This window comes from Callithrix jacchus, chromosome 5, assembly GCF_049354715.1.
Source record: "Callithrix jacchus isolate 240 chromosome 5, calJac240_pri, whole genome shotgun sequence".
Lineage (NCBI taxonomy): Eukaryota > Metazoa > Chordata > Mammalia > Primates > Cebidae > Callithrix > Callithrix jacchus.
In genome coordinates, this window is record NC_133506.1 from 59,107,112 (window position 1) to 59,127,011 (window position 19,900).

Genomic DNA, 19,900 nt, shown 5'->3' on the forward strand with positions numbered 1-19,900 from the left:
GCCTTTCTCCTGTGGGGCAGGATGTGCCTGCAGGCAGAGCCTCATTGCAGGCTAAAGGTCAAGGGAAGTCAGGGAGCCCTTTGGATCCTTTTTTTTTTTTTTTTTTGAGACAGGGTCTCACTCCCGTTGCCAAGGCTGGAGTATAGTGGGGCAATCACAGTTCACTGCAGAGCTTCCAGTGAGCCTCCTGCCTAGGCCCCGTGAGTAGCCGGGACTACAAGCACACGCCACCGTACCTGGCTAATTTTTTTTATTTTTAGTAGAGATGAGGTTTCACTACATTGCCCAAACTGGTCTTGAATTCCCAGGCTCAAGTGACCCTCCTGCCCCAGCCTCCCAAAGTGCAGGGATTACAGGCGGGAGCCCCGGCACCCTGCCACACCCTTTGGATCATTAAACAGAGGATTGATATGGTCAGATTTGTGTTCTTATAAAGAACACCGGAGTGGCTGGGCGTGGTGGCTCAAGCCTGTAATTCCAGGACTTTGGGATGCCGAGGCAGGTGGATCACTTGAGGTCAGGGGTTCAAGACCAGCCTGACCAACATGGTAAAACCCCAACTCTACTAAAAATACAAAAAATAGCCAGGTGTGGTGGTAGATGCCTGTAATCCCAGCTACTTACAGGCTAAGGTAGGAGAATCGCTTGAACCTGGAGGGCGGAGGTTGCAGTGAGCCAAGATTGCACCACTGCACTCCAGCTTGGGTGACAGGCCGAGACTTCATCTCAAAATGAAAATTAAAAAAAAAAAAAGAGACCGGGCACGGTGACTCACACCTGTAATCTCAACATTTTAGGAGGCTGAGGTGGGCAGATCACAAGGTCAGATCAAGACCAATCTGCCTAACCCAGTGAAACCCCATCTCTACTAAAAATACAAAACAAAATTAGCCAGGTGTGGTGACACATGCCTGTAGTCCCAGCTACTTGGGAGGCTGAGGCAGGAGAATCTCCTGAACCCAGGAGGCAGAGGCTGCAGTGAGCTGAGATCTCACCATTGCACTCCAGCCTAGGCGACAGAGGAGACTCTCTCTCAAAAAAAGAAAGAACACTGGAGTGGACCACAGATTTTAGGGGCAGGAAGTGAGGCTAAGACAGGAGGCCAGGGAGCTAAGTGCACTGGCAGAAGCCTGTGGTCTGAGTTACTCAGTAGGCTGAGGCGGGAGGATTGCTTGAGCCCAGAGTTTGAGAAAGGACTTGGGTGAGAAGCCAACAGAGGGGACCAAGGGTCAAGGAGACAGCAACCCTGGACGGGGAGGCACCTGGAGACCTGCTGGCTCGCCTGCAGGCTTGGAAGATAATGAGCAGAGCTGCACAGGACAGGAAGAATCTGGGTTGACTGTGGGACACCAGCTGGTGTCTGGTGTCATCTTGGCCCAAGTGTAACCTGCACACAGAAGTGCTCAGGCGCCAGAAGGCCCTCAGGGAAGTGCGCTGAGCACCTATGTAGATGCCCACAGCCGTCCCTCCTCTGTTGGCCCCTCTGGGATCTCCCTCCAAGGGCAGCCACTGGCCAACTAGGTTTGCTGCTTTTGAATGTTATATAAATAAAAGCATAGGCCATGCCCGCTTTTCAGTCTGGCTTTTTTTCTTTTTCAGTCTCGTCTCCCCTGTGCAGTGGCTAAATCACCACTCGGGATTTAGCCCTTGGCCTCCTGGGCTCTTAGTAATTCTCCCACCTTGGCCTCCTGAGTAGCTGGGACCACAGGCACATGCCACCACGCCCAGCTAATTTTTTTCTGTATTTTTTTGTAGGTCTCATTTTGTTGCCCAGGCTGGTCTTGAACTCCTGGCTTCAAGTGAACGACCCATCTCAGCCTCCTGAAGTTCTGGGATTTCCGGTTTGAGGCACCACACCCATGACTCCCCTGCTCCACAGGCCTTGACGGCCACTGCTGCTGTGAAGGCCATCGCTGCTTCCTTCTTGCAGCCTGCAGTGTTCTGCTCTGTGAAGGCCCCAGTCTGTATCTTTCAGAGGGGGTCTGAAGTTCAGCAAAGAGACAGCTAGCCCAGATGTAGGAATTGTTGTCCAAGCCTTGGGTGAGCAAGGGATCCCCTGTGAGAAGAGGCAGCCTGACCGTCCAAGTAGCAGCAGAGACAGCAAGGTCCCAGGAGGAAGCCGTGACAGGCCTCAGGAAACAGCAAGGGCAGCTGACAGTACAGAATGTGGCATGCACATCCACTTGTGGCTGAAAAATAGCAACAGTTCTGCCACATCCCCCTGGAGAAGACAGGGCGGGGGGCACTAAGAGGCTGGGGATGAGGGAATAGGAGGCTGTGAATGCAAAGGCTCAGCTTGGAGGCGTTGGAAGGAGAATGGGCTTTGCAAGATGGCAGGGAGAAGGGGCTGCAGGGCCATGGGCCTGGCCTTGAACACAGCACCTCACTAAGCCATGTCTACCCAGGTGGCCCCTTTCCTGCTGCACCTGAGGTCTGCCTACCCGGCCCCTCTCGTGGTCAGAGCTGGAGCACAGCCTCCACCCAGCCTTCTCCCAGTCAGCCCTGGCATCTGCTTCCTGGAAGGCCTGAACTGGCGGAGCTCAGAGCCAGTCCCCGAGCTCAGGCACACGCAAACCCCAGGGAGGGGAGTAGAGCCATTGCTCTGTTCCTCCTGCTCACTTGTGATCTCTGCTCTGGAGCTCCTGAAGAATAAATTCTGCCCAGAGAATTCACCACTCTCTAGTTCTCAAAGTTATATTTCACCTCACATAACCGTGTGAGAAATGAGTTGATTAAAATTAAAAAGATGGAGTCCGGTCTCTGGGACATATTAAGAACGACTCCCATGTGAAGAAGACAAACCGGGAACAGCACAGCACTGAGGACGGTGCCTGAACTCCAAAGAGGACGCCAACCTCCCGAGTCAGAACTCTGGATGGTGGAGAGGATGACAGAACAGGATCACATGCCCTTCACACGACTGCTGGCCAGGACCCAGCCCCAAGAGTGGGAGGGAGGGAGGCAGGGGAGCCCCTGACAAGCCAGGGTCACAGTCACACAGCAAACCTCACGCAGGCCATGTGCAAACACAGCCAGGAACTCGCCATAGAGATGGCCTGTGGGGCCAAAGAGGTGTGCAGATGGGGCCCTGTGAGGCCCCCACCCCAAGCTTCAGAGGCGCCCCTGTTGCACCTGCAGACCCGCCTGCTGCACTGAACACAGACTGTAGGAGGGAATCCTCTCCCTGCAGGACAACAGAGCCTTCCACAGTGCTCAGGTGAGATGTGGATGAACTGGCATTTGCAGTTCAAACTTCATCTGAAAAGTGCCCACTTGGCTTAAAGTAAATGTTTGTGCAAGCGGCTGGCTACCTACCCGATGCCCATCCTCTCCAACATATGGCCATTGCCACAAGGTGGCCGAGAGCAAGGCAGCCACACCAGGCTTCATAAGTAAGGAGCACTCCCAAGGTCCCCCCAAAATATTCAACTGGGAGAGGAATCAGCACCCACCAAGTTGTTAACTAGCTTCTACTCCCCCGTCTTTTAAAAAAAACAGGTAGCAAGAGGAAATCTCAACTTCCAGCTGGTAGAATAACAGCTATAATTCTCCACAAGAAAGAAGAGGATCTTTAAGTCCTTCAAGACAGCCCTGCCTCAGCCATGCCCTCTTCTCAGGAGAAGGGGCATGCAGCCTCTCTGCTGCTCCATACGTGACTGTCCCATGAGGGCAGCACCTTGGCATCCTGGCAAAGGAAAAGATTGAAAAAAGCCCTCTGGTCCTTTATGGCTCCCTCCATCAAGACCGGGGGCTATTTCCCACCCCCCCTTCCACTTGACTTTGGGCCAACCTTTGACAAACTTTGACCAAGACGCTGTGACGAGGCCCTACGGGGACCATGGCTCTCCTCCTACTAAGCACACCCAGGCAGGTGTCCTGGCAGAGCCTCAGCCAGCCCACCAATGCCCGGATATGCCAGTGAGTCCAGCCTGGACCTCCCCCTCCCCAGCAAGGCCCAGCAGCACCAGCCCAGACACAAAAATCTTAAGAAATGACCAGTGTCAGCCGGGCGCGGTGGCTCACGCCTGTAATCCCAGCACTTTGGGAGGCCGAGGTGGGTGGATCACGAGGTCAACAGATCGAGACCATCCTGGTCAACATGGTGAAACCCCGTCTCTACTAAAAATACAAAAAATTAGCTGGGCATGGTGGCGCGTGCCTGTAATCCCAGCTACTCAGGAGGCTGAGGCAGGAGAATTGCCTGAACTCAGGAGGCGGAGGTTGCGGTGAGCCGAGATCGCGCCATTGCACTCCAGCCTGGGTAACAAGAGCGAAACTCCGTCTCAAAAAAAAAAAGAAAGAAAGAAATGACCAGTGTCAGCCGGGCAAGGTGGCTCACACCGAGGTGGATGGATTACCTGAGGTCAGGAGTTTGAGACCAGCATGGCCAATATGGTGAAATCCTGTCTATTAAACACACAAAATTTAGCCAGACATGGGGGTGGACGCCTGTAATCCCAGCTACTCAGGAGGCTGAGGCAGGAGATTTACTTGAAACCAGTAGGCGGAAGCTGCTGCAGTGACCTGAGATCAAGCCACTGCACTCCAGCCTATGTGACAGAGAGAGACTTGGTCTCAAAAAAAAAAAAAAAAAAAAAGGAAAACACACCTGACTAGTGTGACCCCACATGCAGCACTCCAGACGCTGCCTGACTAGTGTGACCCCACATGGAGCACTCCAGACACTGCCTGACTAATGTGACCTCACATGGAGCACTCCAGACAGTGCCTGACTAGTGTGACCTCACATGAAGCACTCCAGACACAGTGGAGCTGGATGGTTTTCTTCAAACTAGGAATCCCCAGGGGATCAAATTGTTTTACATCAGCCGGATGTGGTGGCTCACACCTGTAACCCCAGCACTCTGGGAGGCTGAGGTAGGAGGACTGCTTGAGTCCAGGAGTTCAAGACAAGCTTGGGCAACATAGCAAGACCCCATCTCCGCAAAATCAAAAAATTAGCCAGGTGTGGTGGCACATGCCGGTAGTCCCAGCTACTCAGGAGCCTGAGGCGGGAGGATTCCTTGAACCCAGGAGGTCAAGGCTGCCATGAGCCATGACTGCGCGACGACTGAACTCCAGCCTGTGCAACAGAGCAAGACTCTGTCTCCAAAAACAAAAAGTCATTTCACGTCCCCAGTTTCTCCACTGGCAAAAGATTGTCAAAGTAAGAAATGGTTCTGACCCACAGAAATCTAAGAAAGGAAAAGACATAAAAAATGAACATGTAACAAAGAGACAGCCTCAGCACAAAGAACCAGCAGTGCTACGGTTGTCACTCTTGCCTCACACCCTAGAAAGCGTTCCGAACGCATCTGGCCATAGGGCCACCCAGCACCTGCCCAGAGCTGTTCCTGTCCTGTCCACCAGTGACAGCTCAAGGGGGGGGCGGGAAGTCTCGAGATTTTAATTCACCAGTCTCCGGATCAAGGGGTACCATAACCAAGAAGCCCCAGCCACACCCAGACCCGATGTTGCCTGCATGGGGTGAGCTGGGAAGGCCCAGGAAAAGTCAGGAGACAGATGAGGGGCAATGTCATTCTGTGGCCACAGAAATGGTCACAATGTTTTATAACTTCCTGCCAACAGTAAGTCTTAGCTGCAGCCTCGAACCAGAGCCTTGTGATGCTGCTTGCGTCAGTCAAGGCAAAAGAAGTGAGCAGGAGGCCCGCTTTCCTCTGCAACCCTTGGCTCACCAGGCAAAGAAATCTAGGCCTCCAGGTGGAAGTCACAGACCTGGCAAAGCAGAGGAGAGCCACCCAGCCGAGCCTACCTATGCCCCAGACCGCCTCCTTCCAGAGACCCCTGTGGCTGAGGCTACCCAGACCAGCAGGTCCTTGCTGTGCTGTCAGCTGATGACAGGGGTTGGTGGGACCAGCCCAGACCAGCAGAACCACCAACCAACCAACAGAATTAAAAGAAACCATAACTATGTCTTGTCTTAAGCCACTATGTTTTGGGTGGTTTCTTAAATAGCAAAAGAAAACTGACACAATCATACACAGAGCAAGCAAGAGAATTTGGCAATTACTTCCTCTATACTTCTCACTGTTCTTAAAAGAGTTAACTTAAGCATAAGATGTGAGCAAATTATTTTAACAACCTAGAAAAAAAGCTCATATTCAGCATTCATAAAGCAAAGCTAACCCACAGGAGCCGCCTTCCATAGTAACCACAGGAAACCAAGGCAGCAAATGGGATACCAGCCTCCAGGGCACTGCAACCAGCCACCAAGCGTGCTCCTGTGCCTGTGACTGCCCTGGTCCGTCACTGCCACCAGCCAGCAAGACACCCACAGAGGACAGCTCTAAGCCCATGATTGTATGTGAAGATAACTGCACAAGAGGGAGAAAGCTCCCTTCGTGGGGGTTCATTCAGCTGACATGAGCACCTGGGGTGCTTTTCTACATGTACATGAATTTAATAATAAAAAGGTTTAAGGAGGCCAGGTGTGGTGGCTCAAGCCTGTAATCCCAGCACTTTGGAAGGCCAAGGCAGGTGGATCACAAGGTCAGCAGATCGAGACTATCCTGGCTAACATGATGAAACCCCATCTATACTAAAAATACAGAAAGCTACTCAGGAGGCTGAGGCAGTAGAATTACTTGAACCTGGGAGGTGGAGGTTGCAGTGAGCCGAGATCATGCCACTGCACTCCAGCCTGGGCAACAGAGTAAGACTCCATCTCAAAAAAAGGTTTAAGGAAAGGAAAATGTATACGTTCCTATATAAACAGAACATCTGGAAAGACCTAAGGTGTTGGCAGTAGGAATCTCTGGGTAATAGCAATATGGTTTTTATTTTTGCTTACAAGTACTTTCTTTTTTTCTTTCTAAATCATTCCAGCTATGAAATAATTTTTTACCATATATATTGTTTAATAAAAATAGTTATGTGTAATTTTTTTTCAAGACAGAGTCTTGCTCTGTCTCCAGGTGCCAGCTAGATTGCAGTGGTGAGATCTCGGCTCACTGCAACCTCCACCTCCCAGGTTTAAGCAATTCTCCTGCGTCAGCCTCCTGAGTAGCTGGGACTACAGGCGCGCGCCACCATGCCCAGCTAATTTTTGTATTTTTTAGTAGAGAAGGGGTTTCACCATATTGGCCAGGATGGTTTCGATCTCTTGACCTCATGATCCGCCCACCTCAGCCTCCCAAAGTGCTGGGATTACAGGTGTGAACCACCACGCCTGGTCAGTTATGTGTAATTTTTTAAAAGCTGCACAAACTTCCTGATAAAATGGCAAATTAAACACACAAATGTGGGCCAGGCACAGTGGCTCACACCTATAATCCCAGCACTCTGGGAGGCTGAGGCAGGCGGATCACCTGAGGTCAGGAGTTCGAGATCAGTCTAGTGAACATGGTGAAACCCTCTTTACTAAATATACAAAAATTAGCTGGACGTGGTGGTGCACATATGTAGTCCCAGCTACTCTGGAGGCTGAGGCAGGAGAATCGCTTGAACCTGGGAGGTGGAGGTTGCGGTGAGCCGAGATCATGCCACTGTACTCCAGCCTGGGTGACGGAGCAAGACTCTGTCTCAATAAATAAATAACAATAGCACCCAGGTGAATGGGCCCCTCATGGAAGTCATCACAACAATGCAGAGGGAAAAGTTCCCAAGCATACACCCAGAAGCCATGAGTGGGAGGACGCACGCAGATGCAGTCAGCAACAAGCGCAGACCGAGAGGCGGAGGCTGGCCGTGGGGAGATGAACAACACTCAGTGTACCCCCAAACCCTCAAATCTAGAGGCCTGGGCATCAACTACCTCTGCCAGCAGGAATAAGGGACAGGAGATCAACCAAAAGACGTCTCACCCCACCCATCCAGCCAGATGCTATCCTTAGCCCCACGTGGCAGAAGACCCTGAGAAATAGGGTCAGACCCCTGCCTACAGGACCCTGAGAGCTAGGGGAAGGTATTGTCCTGAACTGTGTCCCCTGTAAAATTCATATGTTGAAGGCCTTACCCACAATGTGACTGTATTTAAAGATGGGGTCTTCAGGAGATAATTAAAATGAGGTCATACCGGTTGATCCTAATCCAACAAGACTTTGACCTTCTGGTGGTTTTTGTTGTTTTTTGAGACAGGGTCTCACTCTGTCTCTCTGTCCCTCGGGCTGGAGTTCAGTGGCACAGTCATGGCTCACTGCTGTCTCAAACTCCTGGGCTCAGGTGATCATCATGCTTCAGCCTCCTAAGTAGCTGAGACTACAGGTGCTCGCCACCATGCCCAGCTGGTGGTGCATTGTGTTTTTTGTAGAGATGGGGTTTTGCCATGTTGCCCAGGCTGGTCCTGAACTGGGCTCAAGCGATCTGTCTGCCTCATCCTCCCACAGTGCTGGGATTACAGGCATGAGCCACCAGGCCTGGCCAACTGTGACCTTTTTTCTTCTTTTTGAGATGGGGTCTTGCTCTGTTGCCCAGGTTGGAGTGCAGTGGCATGATCTTGGCTCACTGCAACCTCCATCTCCCAGATTTAAGCAGTTCTCCCACCTCAGCCTCCCAAGTAGCTGGGATTACAGGCGTGCGTGCCACCATGCCTGGCTAATTGTTTTGTATTTTTAGTAGAGATGGGATTTCACTATGTTGGCCAGGCTGGTTTCAAACTCCTTGACCTCAAGTGATCCGCCTGCCTCAGCCTCCTGAAGTGGCTAAGAGTACAGGCGTGAGCCACCACGCCTGGCCCCGTGACCTTCTAAGAAATTAAAGAGAAAGCTCTTTCTCTCTCCCTCCCTCTCCATCACAAGGACACAGCAAGAAGTTGGCCACCTGCAACTCAGAGTCCTCCCAAAAGCAGAACCTGGCAGACCCTGACCTTGGACTTCCAGCCTTCACAACTGTAAGGAAAAATATCCACTGTTGAGGTCACTCAGTCTATGGTGTTTTGCTATGGCAGCCCGAGCAAACTAAGACACATGTTGTCTGGGGACTCGGACCAGATCAAGAAAGGCCTAAAGATGAGGATACTGAAGGTCTCAACCTGGTGCTGGACTACACCACCGCAGACATGGTGTCATGGTGCAGGTGAAGAGACTTGGATATGGGACTGGACTAGACCTTCCCAGAGGCCCCTTCCACCAGGAAGCCTGGGTGGGTGACACGAAAGCCGGGCTCAGCTGGGACCAGAGTAGCCTCACCCCAGTTCAGGCATGACCCTGGGCTCCTTGCAGCAGCTCTAGGGCACCATGAGGAAGCTCTGTGGCCCTCTCTGACCAAGGGTCACCGCTGCCACACTGTACTCATTGCAGGCCAACCCAAATCCAAGGGAGGAAACTAGGGCACTGCCTCTCTGGGCAAGAGTGGGGAGGTCACTATGGAGTGTGTGGGCGGGAGAGGTCACGAAACACGATGGACACACGCCTGGGAAACACTGAAGCTGTGAACCAAGGTGCTGACAAAGGGAAAAGGAGGACGGAGGTGTGAACATCCAGCCAGGAGGCCCCACTCAGATGTCTGCATTTCCAGACATGGCCACGAGCTCTGCAGATGAGGCAGAGAGGACTGGGTACTTCACACCAGTCACCCACACAGGTCCGTGTCCTGCTCTGCGATCGCACCAAGCTCCACCACCCTGACATGTGGGAGGGAGGGTGGTTAAGGCCTTGGGTCCAACAGACTCCACAGCAAGGGAAGGATGGCAGGAAGGAACTCAGGGCCAGGTCCTCCCGGATGGCAGCTGCCTGCACACCGTCCACAGAGGGAGGCCTGACCTGCACCATGCAGGGGTCAACAATAGCCTAAAGTCTTCCTCTCAAAAGCCCTTTGTCAAACAGTGAGAAAGTCAAAAGCTCACGCTCAGTGATATGCTAAGGTCAGCGTGAAGATGCCACGGACGAGACACAGCAAAGATGAGACCAACGGGAAGACTGCCCCAGCCCAGAGCCCCAGAGCCCCAAAGCCCCAGAGTCCCAGAGCCCTCTGAGGAGGAAGAATGAGGATTGGAGCCCAGGACTGACTGTGCCTTTATCTTACCCCCAGCGGGGGCAGGGGTGACACCAGCTCACAGCAGGAGTAGCTCTGCCACCTCCCAGCAGTTCTACCTACAGGCGGCAAAACAAAGCTGCAGTTTGGGCAAATGTTAGCTTTTTCGCCAACTAACATTTAATTTGGACACCCGGTACAGAGATGAGAAAGAAAACACTCACAGTTTCATGAAGAATGTCAAGAAAATCACTGGCTCTTCAATTCCATTTCTGAAAGTCCAGCTCTCTGCCATCCCTACTGCTCCCTCTCACATAAGAAATCACAGCCTTTCAGGACATGGAGCCCATGGCCATGCAGGTGCCGGGCGCAAGGCCTCCCCACAGCTGCAGCTGGGTCTTCTGTTTCCCACGCCATTACTGCTTTTCTTCGCTCTCTACTTATGCACACATTTGAGTCCAGTCTCAGAAGAACTGGAACTAGGAAAATCCTGACACTCGGCCCTTCCCACGTTAACGCCAGCCCCCATCAGCCTCAATGGCACTGAGGCCCATGCTTACCCGTGAGGGGCCAAATTGGTCGTCACCAACACGGTCTTCACCCCCTCCACACCGCTGCCATCCACCACAGTGTCCGGAGTTGTCACCACCACCACCTCCTCCATGTGCACACTCACATCGGGGGTTGCCATGGCTCAGCAGGAGGAGACGCCCAGGCCAGCAGTGTCAGTCCTCCAGGGTCCCAAGTCCTGGAGGAAGCAAGGCAGGGCACAGGGTCAGAGTCATTTCCACATCTGCACAACACAATACTCACAAAGGCATCTCTAATCATCTCTAAAGACCCACCCTTACGTCCCAGACTACTACCTCCTGACAAAAACAGGCAGTAATAGAAGGGTTACTCTGGGCTCTGGTTCTGAGGGTGATGTAAATGCACTCCACCCGTCTCTCCCACTGGATGAGCCAAAACCCTGGAGCAGGAGGCACAGAGCTGCTCCCTCCACGTGGGGCCCACAGCAAGAGGACAGGAGGGGCCTGGAATTCCAAGCAACTTCCCTGGACACAGACTCCCTGCCTGCCAGGTCTTCCATCTCTCCTGGCCTGAACTCAAAGCCGGCCTCATCTGTGAACTGAGTTTCAGGTGCAGAAAGCACTCCAAGAAGTCCTCTCTCTGCTGGGGAATGGGAAGGGAAACCCATACAGAACAGAAAGAGAGGAGGGAAATGCCCTGGGTTTTATTGGTGGGGGGGTGGGTTTGAGACAGAGTTTCGCTCTTGTCACCTAGGCTGGAGTGCAAAGGTTCAATCTCAGCTCACTGCAACCTCCACCTCCTGGGTTCAAGAGATTCTCCTGCCTCAGCCTCCTGAATAGCTGGGATTACAGGCACCTGCCACCGTGCCCAGCTAATTTTTGTATTTTTAGTGAAGACAGGGTTTCACCATATTGGCCAGGCTGGTCTTGAACTCCTGACCTCAGGTGATCCACCCGCCTTGGCCTCCCAAAGTGTTGGGATTACAGGCGTGAGCCACCACACCCAACCTGCCCTGGGTTTTTAATTATTATTTTGTCTTTGCTGGCACTGCCCTCAGCAAGCCCAAGCCCCGGCTAAAACCCTGTGAGGCAGTGGCCTGGCAGGCCCAAATAGCTTGGAGAGAAAGGAATCTTACTCCTGGACTACAGGAACGGCGGCCCAAGAGTGTGGGGATTCACCGCTGCTCTCTCACTCTCCATCCTCTACACAGCACAGGGAACACAAAAGCCCCTGGTTCCCAGGCAGAGGACAAGGAGCCTAGAGTCGGCATGCGTTAGAGGTGCTGAGAGGAGAGGGGAGCAGAGAGGACAGCATACAGCTGTGTATGAGCACCTGGGTCTTCCCAACACAGTCTTTAGGTGGTCCTGACCTTAAAGAGCAAAGGGAAGAGAACTGACCTACAGGATAGACCACTGACCAGGTCTCAGATGGGCCCCACTGGCGCATATGGGGCAGATCCACAGTGCACTGGAAAGTCTCTAAACTAAATCAGCCTAAGAACACGGACACAGGAACAGGGTCCAAAATGTACAGCCTGAACCAGGTCGATTTCTTGCTATTAAAAAAAAAAAGTCTACATTCTCTGTGAAACTTAAACAAGATCCAAAGTCCATAGCATAACAGTCAAAGCAACCAGAACAATCAAACTGCCTGGCAAAGAGTAATCTGATTGATTCTCAAAGGAACAAATACACAAAAGAAGCTGGCTCTGAGATGAACGCAAGATCCACAGGGGCTCTCAGGTGATATCGGACAAGCTCCCAGAGTAAAGTCAAACATCCTCAACCAAGTGGAAAAAAAATATTGGTATAGAAACAGGAGTTATAACCAAATGGAAATGTGAAAATTAAAAACTACAACAACCAAAAGAAAAACTACAAAGCTGGGATAGTCTCAGCTACTCAAGAGGCTGGGGCTAAAGGATCGTTTGAGCCTAGGAGACCAGGGCTGCAGTGAGCCGTGATCATGCCACTGCACTCGTCTGGGCAACAGAGTGAGACCTGTCTCAAACAATGAAAGAAAGTAGAATAGAAGTGACCAGGGGCTGGGGGAGGAGCATAGGGAGTTACTCTTTAATGAGTACAGAATTTCTGTTGGGGATAATGACATGTTCTGGAAATGGACAGTGGTGATGGCTGCACAATCACTGTGGGTGTCCTGAATGCTGGTGAATTGCATACTTAAGAAGAGTTAAAATGGGGCCACTGTGGCTCACGCCTGCAATCCCACCACTTGGGGAGGTCGAGGCGGATGGATCAACTCAGGTCAGGAGTTCAAGACCAGCCTGTCCAACATGGTGAAACCCCATCTCTACTAAAAATACAAAAAATTAGCCAGGTGTGGTACTGGACGCCTGTAATCACAGCTACTCAGGAGCCTGAGACAGTAGAATCACGTAAACCTGCGAGGCGGAGGTTGCAGAGAGCTGAAACAGTGCCACTGCACTCCAGCCTGGGCAACAAGAGTAAAATTCATCTCAAAAAAAAAAAGGTTAAAATTGTAAATTTTTTTTTTTTTAAGAAATGGGGTCTTGCTGTGTTGCCCAGGCTGGAGTGTGGAGGGCAGTGGCTATTCACAGGTGTGATCCCACTACTGATCAACACGGGAGTTTCGACCTGCTCCATTTCCAACCTGGGCCAATTCACCTCTCCTTAGGCAACCTGCTGACACCCTCTCCCGGGAGGTCACCATATTGATGCTGAACTTAGTACAGGCACCTGATCAGCATAGCACACTACAGCCCAGAACTCCTAGGTTCAAGCGATTCTCCCACCTCAGCCTCCCGAGTAGCTGGGACTATAGGCACGCACCACCACGCCCAGCTAAAATGGTAAATTTTATGTTATGCATATTTTACCATAATAAAAAAACTGTAATGCTATTACAGCAGAATGACTTATTAGGATTAGATATAGACTGGAAAGTACAGACTATAAAAACTTTCTAAAGAAAGACAACTTTTCATGGCCAGGCATAGTGTCTCACACCTGCAATCCCAGCACTTTGGGAGGCCAAGGCAGGAGGACTGACTGAACTCAGGAGTTTGAGACCAGCCTGGGCAATACGGCCGCCACACCCCATCTCTGCTAAATAAATAATCAAATACAGCCAGACATGGTAGCATGCATGCCTGTAGTCACAGCTACTCTAGAGGCTGAGGTAGGAGGTCGCTCAAGCCCAGCAGGTCAAGGCTGCAGTGAGCCATAGTCGTGCCACTGCACTCCAGCATGAGCAACAGATCAAGACCCTGTCACACACACACAAAAAAGAAACAAAAATTTCCAGAACTTTAAAAATTATAATTGTTAATATAAAAATAACATCACCTGTCCCTAGGACTGTAACAAACAAGTATGTCTAAGGACAGGAATGGTCCACCCCAACCTGGCACACTGCAGAGAGTGCTGGCCCTGCCCTCACTAAGGGGAGGCATTCGCAGCCCAGCCAGGTATCTGCAATTACCCCTTCAATGCCGGAACTAACTCACCCAAACTGACCAACCAAGCACAAATGTGCCTTCAGGACTCAAGGTTCTTGCTAAATCACACACAACCTACGTTATCTAGCATGTGAGCATTTTTCTGAATGTCTGCTAGGGAGAGGAAGTTTGCAGGAGAACAAAAGGTCTTCAGTCCACCCTAGCTTCTTTTCCTCCATTCCACAGACTGCCTTTTGTCTTGGTATGCACTGGACCAGTGGGCTCTACTGCTTCCTAACTGGGCATGGGTCTCCAGACAACTCCAAGGTAAAGGGCCACAGGCAAGATAAAGGGGAGAAAAGAAAGAGCTATGACTTCCAGGGCCACCAACTGCAAATGGTAGCCAATCTCTGAACTAACCCTTGACCAGGGATCCAAGGAACCAAGAAACAGAGGTGATCTGAAAGGAAGAGATGGTGGTTCAGCAGCGTGAGAGAAAGACACATTCTCAAGAAAAGGAAGCAAAAAGAAACCATGGGGAGCTGGGCACCACCTGCAGCAAAGACCCTGCACACATTCCGGCACCAGCCTGGCCTGGGAGAGCAGTGAGGGCAGCCCACAGTGAGTGTGAGGAGGGCTACGGTAGGTTGGTCTAAGAAAAGAAAGCACTCAGAGCCAAGAGAACACCAGTTAGGACTGCACAGTTACACTACTCAGAGAACATATCTAAACACAAGCACTAAAGACTAGGGACTAGGGACAAGAAAATATTCCCCGTTTCCTGTTTCAGGAGGGTATGGAAAATGAGTGATGGAAGAAAAACATATTTTTTAAATGAGGAAAAAATATTTTAAAAAGTTGGAACATGAGCCGTTTACTGTCACTCTAATTTAAATGGTGGCCATCTAGCAGGACAGAGCACCTAAGTGGGGAAGGGGCGCACAGGCGGGGCAGGGGGAAGGGGTGCACAGGTGGGGGGGAAGGGGGCACACAGAGGAACCCCTCCAGCTGCTGGCAAGCACACTTCCCATTAGGGCATGGGGGGTCTCCAAAGACTGATGCTTTTCAGCCAAAATAGTTACAATGATGAATTCATTTACATTGACAGACTTCCTTCGTATTTCTAAAACATGTTTTATTCGCTACCATAATTTTGGTGTTGCAGACTTAGGCTTCAAAATAAAGAACTTTAAACAAACATGAATAAAAAGCCACTTGAAAATTTCACTTAGGCCAGGTGCAGTGGCTCACGCCTGTAATCCTAGCACTTTGGGAGGCCGAGGTGAGTGGATCACTAAGGTCAGGAGTTTGAGACCAGCCTGGTGAAACCTCATCACTACTAAAAATGCAAAAATTAGCCAGGCATAGTGGCGTGCCCCATAATCCCAGCTACTCAGGAGGCTGAAGTGGGAGAACTGTTTGAACCAGGAGGCAAAGGCTGCAGTGAGCCAAGATCACACTACTACACTCCAGCATGGGAAACAGAGCAAGACTTTGTTTCCAAAAAAAAATTAAAAATTAAAAAATTTGGCCAGGCACAGTGGTTCACACCTGTAATCCCAGCACTTTGGAAGGCTGAGGTCAAGGGTTCCAGACCAGCCTGGCCAACATGGTGAAACCCTGACTCTACTAAAAATTTTAAAAAATAAAAATTAAAAAAATAGCCAGGCATGGTGGCAGGTGCCTGTAATCCCACCTACTTGGGAGGCAGAGGCAGGAGAATCTCTTGAATCCCAGAGGTGGAAGTTGCAGCAAGCCAAGATCACATCACTGCACTCCAGCCTAGGCGACAGAGCAAGACTCTGTCTCAACAATAATAACTAATTAAAAAATGAAAATTTCAGTGGGGCGTGGTGGCTCACACCTGTAATCGCAGCACTTTGGGAGGCTGAGGCCAGCAGATCACAAGGTCAGGGGTTCAAGACCAGCCTGACCAATATGATGAAACCCGGTTTCTACTTAAAAATACAAAAAAAAAATTAACCGGGTGTGGTGGTGTGCACCTGTAATCCCAGCTACCTGGGAGGCTGAGGCAGGAGAATCACTTGAGCCTGGGAGGCAGAGGTTGAAGTGAGCCAAGAGTGCACCACTGCACTCCAGCCTGGGCAACAGAGCAAGACTTGGTCTCAAAAATATATATACATAAAAAATAAAAAGTAGGCCAGGCACGGTGGCTCATGCCTGTAATCCCGCCACTTTAGGAGGCCGAGGCAGGCAGATTACAAAGTCAAGAGATCGAGACCATCCTGGCCAACATGATGAAACCCCGTCTCTACTAAAAAATACAAAAATTAGCTGAGCGTGGTGGCACATGCCTGTAGTCCCAGCTACTTGGGAGGCTGAGGCAGGAGTATTGCTTGAACCCGGGAGGCGGAGGTTGCAGTGAGCCGAGCTCGCGCCACCGCACTCCAGCCTGGCACCTGGTGACAAAGCAAGACTCTGTCTCAAAATAAATAAATATAAAAAATATATAATTCACTTAAAATACTACTGATTTCTCAGGCTGACTTCTTGGGTTTAACTCTCACTGAGGAGCCGCTACTTGGATAAGGTGAGCTCAGCAGGGGCAACTAAAGTCACTTCAACCAAAAGCTGCAAAGAGGCAGCAGCCACCCTGCAGCCAGGGTCCTCAGCAGAGCTTCGGTGCTTTGCAGGTATTACACACGTTAATGCACAAAACCAAATTCCAGCCTCTCCAACGGCAGCTATACTAAAGTTCAAAACAATACATACACAAGTTACCTCTCAGAAAATAGTTTAAGTCTCTGATACAATGATTTTCAGACACAGAAGCAGCACTACAGAGCACCTCACCCCACTGCCTTCCCAAGGGCGGGCAGCCCCTCCTCTCTCCACGGCCTCTTCTTTTTTTTTTTTTTTTTTTTTTTTTGAGACGGAGTTTCGCTCTTGTTACCCAGGCTGGAGCGCAATGGCACAATCTTGGCTCACTGCACCCTCCGCCTCCCGGGTTGAAGCAATTCTCCTGCCTCAGCCTCCCAAGAAGCTGGGACTACAGGCGCCCGCCGCGACACCCAGCTAATTTTTTGTATTTTTAGTAGAGACGGGGTTTCACCATGTTGGTCTGGCCTCGGGATCTGCCCGCCTCAGCCTCCCAAAGTGCTGGGACTGCAGGTGTGAGCCACCACGCCGGCCGAGAAAACATTTTAAAACTAGTATTCCTGACCGGCCGTGTCCGAACTGACGTAATCGAAACTGTTGCAGCTGAAGTGCCAGCAAAGAAAGAGAACTTTGGCTCAACAGAAAAGTCAGTCTGCAGCATGAATTCTACAGTAACCAAATAACCAGATACAGAACAGGTCATGACTGATGACCAGCCGGGTGCGCCCCACCAGGGGTCTACACAGACCCGGGTCCCGCCTGTGGGGCGGTCCCTGGGGGTCGTGTCCCGCCTGTGGGGCGGTCCCTGGGGGGTCGGGTCCCTGTGGGTCAGGTCTCTGCGGGGTGGTCCCTACGGGTCGGGTTTCTGCGGGGTGGTCCCAGGGGGTGACGTCCCTATAGGTCGGGCCCCTGCGGCGTGGTCCCCACGGCATGACTCCACCGAGGAGGCCGCTGGACCCCGAGCTCGCGCCCGCCCGCGGCGCCAAAATGGAGGCAGGAAGCGCCGCCGCCGCCGCCGCCGCCGCCCGCGCCCGCCGCCTCCCGCACCGCCCGCCTGACGCTGCCGTCGCGCCTGACGCCGCCGCCCGCGCGGCCGCCCCTCCCCCGGCCCTCCCCTCCCCCCGCCGTAACGTCCTGACGCTCCGCAGGGACCCCTGACTGGACGGCGGCGCGTGAGCGGAGCGAGAGGCCTCGCCCCGGGGGGGCCGCGGGCGCGCTGGCGCCGCTTACCTGGAGCCGCGCCGGAACTGCTCAGGCGCCCAGTGGGGGCGGCGGCGTCGGGAGCTGCGGCGGCGGCGGGCAGCGGCTGTGGCCGCGGGCTTCGCTCCTTGTCGGGGATTCGGCGGCGGCGGCGGTGGAGGCGCGGGCGCGCGCTTCCTAGTGACGCAGGCGGCGGGGCCGCGCACGCACGGGGCTGGGAGGGCCGGACACTTATTTGGCGCTCCCGAGGAGGAAGGCGGGGCCGTGAAATAAGACCCAATGGACCCCGGGGCGCTTGCGCGGACCAATCCTATAGGCTCCTGAAGCAGCCGGCTCCTGGTCACCCTGGCCCGGGTCGGGCGTCGCCTCCCCGGCGCGGGCGGCCTGGCCGAGGGACGAGGGTCAGTGGACGGACGGCGCCAGGGAAGTGCCCACGCGCGGCAGAGCCGTACCTTCGGGCCCCCAGGTACGGGCAGCCCTCGCCCGGACGCTGCTGTGGGTGAACGGGCGCAGACGGGTCACGCCTGCGGGGCGGACGCCTGGATTCGAGGCCGTGGAGGAAGACGCTGTAGGGTGCAGGGGACTCGCGCGGAACATGCGGAGGGCTCAGCCAGCCACGGCGCTCCCAGCGTAGAGAGCGAGAGGCATCTGAGAGCGGCCAGGAGGGAGGGCACGGTCATCCCTCAAGCTGTCACCCCAATCCCACAAACAGCACTCCAATCCCACTGCAGTTACACAGCCGGCACCCCCACTCCCCCCTAGTCCCACAGACGGCACCCTGATCCCTCCCCAGTCCCACAGTCGGCACCCCGATCCCATAGCTAACACCCCGGTCCCACCGCTGTCCCACAGCCGGCACCCCGATTCCATAGATGATACCCTGGTCCTACAGCCGGCGCCCCGATCGCATAGCTGACACCCCGATCCCACCCATCCCACAGCCGGTACCCCTGTTCTATAGCTGACACCCAGTTCCACAGGCAGCACCCCGATCGCATAGCTGACACCTGGATCCTGCCCCAGTCTGGCAGCTGGCACCCCGATCCTATAGCTGACCCTCAGTCCCATAGCCAGCACCCCGATCCCATAGATGACACCCCATTCCCACAGCCAGCACCCCAATCCTGCTGCAATCCCACAACCGACACCCCATCCCACCCCAGTCTCGCAGCCGGCTCAGCCCCAGGGCTCCTTTGTATGTTTTATTGGCAGAGGCTGGGGCTGGCCCTATGGGCCTCTGTGCTGGGTTTCTTCTCTGCACTGCAAGGCTGGCTCTTCTGACTTCTTCCAGGTGTGATTGAGCACCCTTGCACTTGCTGTCACCCTGTCTGTCTGCAGGATCCCCGGTTCCCCTTCAGGGACGGAAATGAGTCAGAAAATAGGAAACGTGTTTGTCTGGGATGGAGCCCTGACCCTGTGCTCACACTTAAGGAGGAAGGCTCAGCAGGCTGCCTCCCAGAATGGGAGGTTCCCAAGCCAGCCGTACTTCTGAGGTGCTGCAATCAGGGCTGCAACTGCATCCTGTTCTCAGTGAAGTAGAATGTGCTCAAGCCAATGAAGAAAAGGTTTTTGGGTTTGTTTGGTTTTTTTTTTTTTAGTTGGAGTCTTGCTCTGTCGCCCAGACTGGAGTGCCGTGGCATGATCTCGGCTCACTGGGTTCAAGCGATTCTTCTGCCTCAGCTTCCCAAGTAGCTAGGATTACAGGCACCCAACACCACGCCCAGCTAATTTTTGTATTTTTAGTAGAGATGAGGTTTCACCATGTTGGCCAAGTTGGTCTGGAAGTCCTGACCTCGTGATCCTCCCACCTCAGCCTCCCAAAGTGTTGGGATTACAGGAATAAACCACTGTATTTTTTTTTCAGAAGCCCTAGAAGCTAGCCACTGTATTTTTTAAAATTAGATTGGCTGAGCAAGGTGGCTCATGCCTTTTACCTCAACACTTTAGGAGGCGAAGGAAGGAGGATCACCTGAGACTGGAGTTCAAGACCAGCCTGGGCAACAGAGTGAGACTGTCTCTGAGAAAGAATTTTAAAAATTAAACTATTCAGCCTTTGTCAGTGCCATTATTTTACTGCTGGTTCATGTGAGAGAGCTTGTAGTTTGCGTGCTTGCCGTTTATGAGTTTGCCTATCTTCATATTTTGGGAATAAATGCCAATAAAGTCAAAAGGGGTGCTGGGGTGCCTGGGGATGGGAAGGCG

The 19,900-nt window shown here is 52.6% G+C and overlaps 1 protein-coding gene across 2 annotated transcripts in view; it reads right to left on the reverse strand.

Annotated features, from left to right (window-relative positions):
* GMEB2 (glucocorticoid modulatory element binding protein 2) overlaps positions 1 to 17,854 on the reverse strand; it is a 40,527-nt gene extending 22,673 nt beyond the window's left edge. For both annotated transcript variants that reach the window (XM_035302929.3, XM_035302928.3), the window contains exons 1-2: positions 17,729 to 17,854; positions 10,491 to 10,678 (exon numbers count right to left, since the gene is read on the reverse strand). Coding sequence is in view for 1 of the 2 variants with exons in the window: in XM_035302928.3 (XP_035158819.1) it covers positions 10,491 to 10,621 (131 nt within the window). In the remaining variant the exon portion in view is untranslated. The remainder of the gene's footprint in view (positions 1 to 10,490; positions 10,679 to 17,728) is intronic.
* Positions 17,855 to 19,900: the final 2,046 nt, after the last annotated feature.